This window comes from Dreissena polymorpha, chromosome 1 (genome assembly GCF_020536995.1).
Source record: "Dreissena polymorpha isolate Duluth1 chromosome 1, UMN_Dpol_1.0, whole genome shotgun sequence".
Classification (NCBI taxonomy): domain Eukaryota; kingdom Metazoa; phylum Mollusca; class Bivalvia; order Myida; family Dreissenidae; genus Dreissena; species Dreissena polymorpha.
In genome coordinates this window covers 112939440-112949807 of record NC_068355.1, presented here as the reverse complement: position 1 = coordinate 112949807, position 10368 = coordinate 112939440, and the positions used below count along the sequence as shown (strand labels likewise).

At 35.7% G+C, this 10368-nt stretch overlaps 1 protein-coding gene across 1 annotated transcript in view; it reads right to left on the bottom strand.

The window, feature by feature from the left end:
- Positions 1 to 334: 334 nt before the first annotated feature.
- The window catches only part of LOC127845037 (probable ATP-dependent RNA helicase DHX37), a 49179-nt gene continuing 39145 nt past the window's right edge, over positions 335 to 10368 (bottom strand). Inside the window, exons 21-29 of the mRNA XM_052375661.1 lie at positions 8254 to 8310; positions 7327 to 7483; positions 6281 to 6401; positions 5635 to 5695; positions 3235 to 3349; positions 2850 to 2959; positions 1810 to 2006; positions 1394 to 1491; positions 335 to 1026 (exon numbers count right to left, since the gene is read on the bottom strand). Of these exons, the coding sequence (XP_052231621.1) occupies positions 944 to 1026; positions 1394 to 1491; positions 1810 to 2006; positions 2850 to 2959; positions 3235 to 3349; positions 5635 to 5695; positions 6281 to 6401; positions 7327 to 7483; positions 8254 to 8310 (999 nt within the window). The 3' untranslated portion in view covers positions 335 to 943. The remainder of the gene's footprint in view (positions 1027 to 1393; positions 1492 to 1809; positions 2007 to 2849; positions 2960 to 3234; positions 3350 to 5634; positions 5696 to 6280; positions 6402 to 7326; positions 7484 to 8253; positions 8311 to 10368) is intronic.

The following is a 10368-nucleotide window of genomic DNA, read 5'->3' as shown; positions in this document are numbered from 1 at the left end:
CAATATTTTAATTTGAATAGCATAATGGAGGTCGCGCACAGATAAATTATTTTTTATAAGTTATTCCAGTTAGTAAATACACAGCGAATCACGTCCGTTGATAACTTTATTATTGCCTACCGATTCCTTAAATTTGTCAACAAGGGTATGGTATTAATCGGAAAATGTATAAAACGGTTGGTGCATTTTGCTTAGATTCAGAACACCGCAATAAAAACAAGAAAAAAATGAATCTTCTCCATCATTATAGTATTTGGTAAAGACATCACAACGCATCTTATGTTACCTTCTGCAATTATAGGATACACGTGAGTGGAATAAATAAACTACCAACTAATATTTGATTTGTTTAATATTTAATACACATATGATCAACCAGTATGTATCAGATTTCAACATAAAATCCTCAATGACAAGTAACATAAATATCATCAAAAGCTTGCTAAAACTGCAAGTCTGGCTTATTTTGATGCAATGTATACAAGACTTGCATGCAATGAAACAATTCAAATTAAGTGCAAAGAACCAACTATCGGCGGCTCAACATCGTTACTTAATTTGATGCTTTACATCGAGGCTATTCAAAAAAGACCATAAGGATAATTTTTGTGAAATTTAAGCAGGGGCCTATGTTTGTATACGTCCCTGCTTTAAGAGGACAATTTATCAAAAACAATTGCAATACTATTTACAAAAGAGTAAATTACGAACAATATTTTCAATATTCACTGGTTGCTTATTGTGATTTACTATGAATACTATTGACCGTAACACAATTATACAACAAGGTCAATGAAATAATGAACAAAGTATTGTACACTTAATTAGACTACTTTTAGAAAAGGGAGTGGAATTTAACACATCTCAAAAGATCTCATCAAAAGAATTTTCTAAATTTATTACGTATGTTAAATTATGTCAGTATTCTGATTAAGGCCATAAATCAGGAACTAACAGGTGGCCATTTCAAGGAGAGTTCTGTATGCATGGTGTCTGGCAGCCACTCGCGGTACGCTGACAACAAATCTGGAAGATAACCAAGCAACCATTGCAAAAACGTTGTTTAGAATATCAACAAAAGATATGGATATGTATATGTAAAGAAGTAAATGAGTACAAATGATGTATTGACAAATTACTAGTAAAATGTGCTTCGATAATCCAAGCAAAACTGTGATTTACACCTGCACGACGCTTCGACATCCCTATAGTGTATATTGTGACCGCCTTGCTGATGGACGGCCCTTATTTACTTTCGGAATCAGGAAGCGTTCTCTGAATCTTTCCAAAGACGCCAAAAAAATGGATCTTCCCAGGAAACAGACCAAAGTGTTTTTGTATTAACCCAAAGGAATTAATGGAATCAATTTAAAATAAATAGGTTTAAACTTACAAGAGGGGCTGTGTGTCCATGCGGCAATTAGAGACTCCCTGCTGTCAACTCTCTCTGACATCAGAGCCTTCACCAGCACCTCTGTTCTTGGCTGAAGTCTGAAACATGATACCAGAATTACTCTGGTACAGGCAGTTAACTTCTTATATATGAGGGCTGCCCCAGAATATCGTAGACAAATTGAATAGTTGCGTTATTGAGTACATGATATTAACAAAATGTTTACAGAAATTTTGCATACAGTCTACAAATTTTCTGTTTATTAAACGTACAATGATAATTATATTCTGTCCATAGAGATTATTTTAAAGCTATCATATGTGGGTACAGCCATAGGGAAGAGTGGTTGATTGTTAATATGATATAATAGTATTCATCATCATTATCACCGCCATAATACGACCAGAATCACTAACTTTGCCCATGATTTCACCATGGTGCTGGGTGCAGACAGCAGGTGGGGGGTGTAAGTCCCCAGTGCTTTCACTACCTCCCCCGCAAGGAGAGCCTGGGCAAACCACCGCATCTTCTCCACGCCCTGTGGATACTCCATCTCCAGCTGGGGTATGGGCCACGCCCGGTGACCATACCGCCCTGTCACTGTACACATTACCTGCAGAGACATTATATTGCTATATTATTGTTTGAGCATGTATTAAAAAAACGCATGTCTTTTATACTGGTATCCTTTTACAGTCATTTGTTGTACACAGTTGCTGTTTTTATTGACCGCCCTGTCACTGTACAACACATTACCTGCTTAAAATTAGTAAGGCGTTAACTTGTGATGTTTTATTTGTATGTTTGAAATTAAAACACCATCAGTGGTATACATTTGGGACTGGCAGGACACAGTTATGTAACTTAAATCGTCCAGAACATCATTAATATTTGTATTTGTCATATTCATTGAAGGGTAAAGGTATTTCTGCAACTTTAAACAACTTGTTCAGCTAGAGTTTTACTTGAGTAGAAATGGCTTACACCTTTACGGTGTTCTTTAAATAATACTAAAAAGATTTTAAACATGGGAGGTCCACATGGCCAGATTTCAGTGCCCAGAACTGGGTTCCAACCCAAACTAACAGTTTTAATATTTGTTCGGTACTCAACCAACCTTGTAATACCTTGCATGTGGGTCTTCCATAGTCTGAAACATTTTCCCATGACTATTGCAGTGCATGCTGGGGACTCATCTGACCCATGACCTTGCCTGATCTGGAAGAGGTCTTTCACTGGCTTGGATAGGGCTTTATAAATTGTTCTTTGCATGCTACTTGACTCTTGACCTCTGTCTTATCTGGTTACGTTTTATTGGTTGAGGAAAACGTAACATGACTACTAAAATTCATATTGAGTACTCACCTTATCCTTGACCTTGTCATATCATGGAAGATTCTCCTTTAAATTGGATTAAGATTGGGCCTGACTGATGCAATGCATGCTGGGTACTCACCTGACCCTTGACCTTGTCATATCTGGGAGGAGGATCTTCCATTGGCTGGGATAAAGTCACATGACTACTACAGAACAGGGGAAGCCACTCTGGCTCTATTGCACTGATGCCTGTAAACAAATCACAATCACGGTATTAAATATATTGTAAATATAATGCTCTGCAGCTAGACCAAACACCAGTAGAATAAATATGCTTGATAACCATAGTCACCATCTTGATAATATTCAAAAGCTTTCCAAATTATATATGTAAATGACAATTTTAATGAACAACTATATTAACTGTAAAAGTCTAAAAAAAAGTGAAAACACACCTTAACAAAGGACTATTTAATATTACTTCACAGAAGAAACACTGTTTTGCTAGACATAAGACACCAAACCTTTCATGTATAACTTGGAGGTCTCCTCAATGTGTTGGTACACAACCCACTGGGGTCTATGCTTGAACAAGACTGATGTGGGATGAATGAAAACGGGGTCTTCAAGATCAGGACACTGGAACATGAGGTATCACACTAAGAAACACACACAAATATATAACATAACTTTCTGAAGTGTTTGCCAACTACAGCAAAATTCCAGTATAAACTAGAGCTTTGTTACAGACGTGACAAATACCCCCACAGACCGCATTGACACAGAATATTTAGCATGTTGTCTTCACAAAAACAGTGGACACCATGCTCAATGTTTAAAACGCACTAAGTGACCCCGTGACCTAGTTTTTGGCCCCGCATGGCCCATGTTCGAACTTGGCCGTAAGATCATCTAGATAAAACTTCTGACCAAGTTTGGTGAAGATCGGATAAAAACTACTTGAATTAGGAGTGGACACCATGCTGAATGTTAAAAAACACACTAAGTGACCCCGTGACCTAGTTTTTCGTTGGCCCGGCATGGTTCATGTTCAAACTTGGCCTAGAGATCATCTAATTTAGAAACCAAAATAAACAGTAAAATCATTCTATGGAACAATAAAGACATAACTACTAATAATAAAACGTTTTTCTAAAAAAATTGGTTCGAACGAAACATAAAATATGTACATCAATTGTATGACTACAGAATAAACGACTTCTATTCCTTTGATAACTTATGCTACATATTCGGATTACCTACAAGTAATTTCCTGATGTACTACACATTGATCAAAAGTATACCCGTACATATTAAAGATGCTACCAATACAAATAACACACAAAGTACTCAAAAAACATTCGTAGAAAACATAATTGCAAAACAAAACAAAACAAACAAAATAGTTTACGCACTTCAAATTAAAAAACCTTCCAAAATCTCAAAAGCTCAAACTAAATGGCAAAACCTTCTTGGAGAAAAAGAATTTAATTGGAAACAAATATTTGTCATGCCATATAAATCAACTACTGATAGCACACTGAGAAATTTTCAATATAAATACATCCAGAGAATCATAGCTACAAATAAATATCTTTTTAAGTGCAACCTATCCAACACAAATCTATCTGATATGTGTAGTGAACATATTGAAACAATAGAACACCTTTTCTGAAAGTGTAAACATTTTCAATCTCTATGGAATCAATTGACAACCTTTCTAGAGAAACAACAATTAAATGTTAAACTATCTCTCTTAGACATCAGTTTACGGGTAAAAACTTTTAAAATACAAGAGGTTAATAATGCTGTGAACTACATAATTATATTAATGAAATATTTTATATTCAGCATGAAATACAGAAAACAACTACCTACAATAAACTGTTTTATCAAATATTTAAAACTGAAGAATTCAAATAGAAAAAGAAATAGCCCTAAACAATGATACACTTCATATATTTGAACAAAAATGGAAACACATTAAACTTTCATAAACAAGTCCAGTATGCTTTCTACCCACTTCATACAACTCATCCTTATTCATAATTATTCTGTTGTTTTTCCTTTTCTTTTCTGTCTTTTCTATTCTTTCTTTTCTTTAAAAAAATATATATTAGCATATCTTGTATAACATGTTTGAACATTATTGTTGCTACATGGTATCAATTTGTTTTATGATCACATACATGTATACATTGTATGTAATATATTGAATAAAAAAAACAAAAAAACACAACTTCTGACCAAGTTTGGTGAAGATCGGATAAAAAACACTTGAATTAGCCGACATCGTGCTGAATATTAAAAAACACACTAAGTGACCCCCTGATCTAGTTTTTGGCCCGGCATGGCCCATGTTCAAACTTGGCCTAGAGATCATCTGGATAAAACTTCTGACCAAGTTTGGTGAATATTGGATGAAAACTACTTGAATTAGAGAGCGGACAACATGCTGAATGTTTAAAACGCACTAAGTGACCCCGTGACCTAGTTTTTGACCCGGCAAGGCCCATGTTCGAACTTGGCCTAGACATCATCTAGTTACAACTTCTGACCAAGTTTGGTGAAGATCTGATGAAAACTTCTTGAATTAGAGAGCGAGAAAGGACCGATCGACAGACAAGTTCACTCCTATATACCCCCCTAAACTTTGTTTGTGGGGGTATAACTAGCTTGTCAAAAGCTTGAAAAACAATATTCATAAGAACATTATTAATAATTTGGCTGGAAACATAAATAATAACATAACATAAATGTTTTTTAAATGTCCCAAAATTGAAGACATTACAAAATTTGAAACACATTTATATGCAAACTCCAAAGCTTGTGAAATATACATCTCAATCAATTAAGCTATGTAAACATTTTCGAAATGAAGATGAATTACACACTGGTTGACCTGGCAACCAATAGACCAATACCTGGTATGCGTTCTTTAACTTCTTAGCATCAGGATGGGAGGAGGGCAACTCAGGCAGCTTCCTGGAATATGCAGGGGCAAATAATGCTGGGAAACATAGACATGGGTTATATAGCAAAAGTAACACCATCCTTCATCTACAGATGTTACAGACTTTGGTGATAGTTGGGAGTCTTAAATGAGAGATTACAATGGCAAAATAAACTCCTTTGCTTTTTATTTCATTTAAAGTCATGGAGAACAGAAAAGACTGAGAAACAATGCCATGCTATCAGTTGTATGGCAAGTGGCAGTCTTGACTAAAATGTGTCATAATCTATTTGCATGTCATGTTTGGGCATTCATGTTTTAATTTTCTGTATGCATAGGTAAAGTTTATTTAAATCATTTGAAAGGCATGTTTGATTTGTGGTTAATTCTGGGGTAAGTGTGAGGTTTGATTAGTCCTTACATGGTTTTAAACCCCAAATAGTTTGCATTGACCATTCAAGGTTGTATTCCAAGATTGTATCATTATATTTTTATAGTTGGTAGTCGTCTAAAAATGTAGTAGATATTTCTCTGTGATACACCTCTTGGAATTTCATTGTTTAATACATTTGAATGATCAACAGAGCATCAAATCAATGACCAGCTGTGACTCCAACCTGGCCACATGGTCTCCCATCCCTGACAGGACGATCTGCCGCAGAAGTCTGGCCTCTGTGTCATCAGGTGGGGGCATCTGTGGGTCAACGCAGACATTGGCATCCGGCATCACCAGGTTCACTGAGATAACACGTTAGTACGTAAAATTGGAAAAATACAAACAACAAGACTATGTTCAAGAGGGACATAGACCCATAGGTTCTCCCCTGCCACTCCAAGGAACACAAGGCTTTGCAATAGACCTTTAATGAAAACTTCCCCAATACCTAGCAGACATTTTTTAAAACAAACTGTAATCATTGGAACTCAGCCCTTATATACATAATTTGTCAATGTTCTAAGAAAGTTATGAAGGAAATAGGTAAAAAATGTGACTTATAAAGTGTTCAGATGCTTTAACTATAGCCACATAAGAAAAGCACCTGTTGGCACTCAAATTGATCAATTGAGAAGAACCATATCTTAATCGTCTAAGAAATCATCAGAACAAATATTCAGAGCAAGTTTAATTAAGATTGCGCAAACAAAAGTGCTTTCTCGTGTATTTTCTTTAATTGTGCTGTGAGTACATAGTATTAGACCCCACATGACCCAGTTTTTTAATTAAGAAATCATTTTGACAAACGGCCAAATTTCATGACAATTTGACAAATAATGTGGAGAGTTCACAAGCTATTTCAACAACTATTAATGACTGCAACCTAATGATCATACCAACCAATAGTAGTGAAACTCCAATTATGTGTCCAATTTTATGTCTGAGAGGTTTTGTTTGAAAATATAAATTATGTATCTTTTTTCTTTTAATTAATCAATAATTTATTTTTACCTCTAGACAGACTACTTATGCAACTGCCAGAAACGTTTTACCATACCTTCTGTTGAGGACTATCTTAACATCATTAATTTCATATAAAGTTCCATTAAAATTTGGATAATGATTGTTTTCTGTATTTAGATGGATGAAGGACAAAAGGACGTCTATGAAACTCGACCTAGCAATTACAGTAGAACTATATGACAAGCTTATCTGCCCCTGAGTTACCTGAATTAGTGAGCTGCATCCTCAGCTTCCTCACTTCCTTGATTGCTTTCAGGCGTATACCGTATTTCTCACAGAATGACGGAGTGCAGCCCTCAAACTCACAGGAGCCCACAGCCTTCAGCATCACCATTAGGTCGCCTAGCAACAGGGAGTGGCCCTAGAAACAGAAAGTATGAAAACTGCGAATAACATCAGGTCGCCTAGCAAAAAGGAGTGGCCCAAGCAAGAGGAAGTACAAAGACAGTGAATAACACAGGTCAACTAGCAACAAAAAAATAAACCTAAAAAATGACCAAAAAGACAAGTAATTTGAAGTGTAATATCTGTTGTTATTATACAGTATCTGAAAACCAAGATGAACATTTATAAATTAAAACAATTATTGTGACAATTCCAAGAAACTATATTTTCTATGGTTCAACTTAAAGAGCTGGTCACCTTAACACAATACGTTCCTCTTAAAATATGGTCGACATGGGCGCTAAGCAGAATACAGCATATACAGCATATATTCCAAAAAGTTTGTGGCATGTCACAAGTTTGTTGCTGTTGTTTCTAACACTATGACACTAAATTCCTTAATATTACCACAAACTTACAACGTTTAGAAGGCTAAATAGAATGTCGATAATAACATTGTTTCTGGACAGAGGATTATTTTTAATAAATTATATACATTATTTTCAAGTTGTCTTCAATGCAAACTTTACAAATTTAACTTTCCTGAAATTAACTACAATCAAAAATATTTCCAATAATCATTTCAAATTATGCAAGTGACAGGGATAGAATAAAACTTGTTTACATGGTTGCCCACCTGAGTTCTTTAAATAATTATTTTAAAGGTTTGCTATGCAAAACAGATTTGAGAGGTTCATAGGCAAGTAGGCCGTTGCTTTTTTCCATTCCGTAAGAAGTATTACTTACAGAAGAGGCCCAGATCCTTTTAACTTCTGCTAAGTGCATCAGCCTTTGTTTGAAGTCCTGAAATTTATCAACACTGAACATGTATGTTTTATCATTTGAATTAAAACAAGATCTGTGTATGTGAAACACAATGCCTCCTTCTGGAATTTGAAGCAAGACACCAGCTATTTTACAGAAAATTGTCTTAGACTTACTTCTAAGAATAGTTTGGTGCTTACAGGTTCTGGTGACCTTGTTTTTTACCCACATCACCCTGATATAAACTCCGCCTAGATATTGTCAGAGTTAACTCCGCCTAGATATTGTCAGAGTTAACTCCGCCTACATATTGTCAGAGTTAACTCCGCCTAGATATTGTCAGAGTTAACTCCGCCTTGATATTGTCAGAGTTAACTCCGCCTAGATATTGTCAGAGTTAACTCCGCCTAGATATTGTCAAAGTTAACATTCTGATTAAGTTTCATCAAAACTTTTGATGCTGGAAATATGAGTGCCCACAATTAATCACTATGAGCGCCTGCTGCCCTTCCCCACTTAGATACATATTTTTACGCATTTGTAGTCCCTCAGAAAGTTAAATATAACTCAAGACCTTTCATACTAGATTCAATTTTTCATTTCTAACCCTTACATACTGATGAGGAGCAAACAGCATAAAACCTGAACAGACTGGGAGTTACTCACAGGCTGTTCTGGTTTTATGCTGTTTGCACATAGCCATTTTCACGTTGGTTCTGATGGGGGAAAGGGTTAAAACATAAAAAACAAATACAAGCCATGCATAAACTCATGATTTTATACTTGTAAATCAAAATATTGTAAAGTGCACAGGGCCATTTGACCATTTCCGTGTATTTCCACTTACAGGTTCACACTTAGGACATTGTAATGAGGTCAACCCTTAAGCCACACATACATGTCACTTAATTTTTGTGACATTCATTTCTGTTTCCTCACATTTGGATCCAAAGTCGTAACAATATGCACAAGCCCACCCCATAGGGATACTGCACATAAAGTTTCATGAATTTTAGAAAAAACAGTTCTTGTGATCTAACAACAAAAACGTGAAATTCATAAGAAACGTAAATTGTTAGAAGTAAACAGGCTATAATGCCATGAAAATTTATTATAGCAAAACAACCTGAAAAAAGATGCATGACTACCCTTTCAAAGAGATGTTGCATATGAACTTTAATAATAAAAATTCAGATCATTAGTGGTCCAATAACTTACAATGGATTACTTATTAAAAGGTCAATAACTCCCTCAAAATTAATGGAGCGGAACGACCAGATAAAATATGATGCACATATGAACCAGATTCTAAGTTATCTACAACAAGAGCTGTCACCATAGGATGACTTATGCCCCCTATAAACGTTTGGTAGAAGTTATGAGCTTTTTTCAAAACCTAAACGCAGATTTCGAAACCTAAACGCGGATCCTAAGTTCAAGGTCAAGGTCACAGGGATCAAAATTTGTGTGTGTATGGAAAGGCCTTGTCTATATACACATTCATGCCAAATATGAAATTGCTATCTGAAGCGACATAGAAGTAATTAGCATTTTTCGAAATCTAAACGCAAAGTGTGTCGGACAGACAGACAGACAGTCTGATCACTATATGCCCTCCTTCGGGGGCATAAAAATGTCTTAGAATATCAAAATAAATCAGAAAGCCACATAACCTAGAGAGCGGACACCAAGCTAAATCCTTGAAATGCACTAAGTGACCCTGTGACCTAGTTTTTGACTTAACATGACCCATATTCGAACGTGACCTAAATATTGTCTTGATACAACTTCTGACCAAGTTTGGTAAAGATCAGATGAAAACTACTTCAATTAGAGAGCGGACACCATGCTAAATCCTTGAAATGCACTAAGTGACCCTGTGACCTAGTTTTTGACCCGGCATGACCCATACTCGAACTTGACCTAGATATTGTCTCGATACAACTTCTGACAAAGTTTGGTAAAGATCAGATGAAAACTATTTGAATTAGAGAGCGGACACGGTAAGTGTGACAGACTGATAGACAGACAGACAGACTGACGGACAGTGCGAAAACTATATACCCCCTTTTCTTCGAAAGGAGGCATAAAAATGTA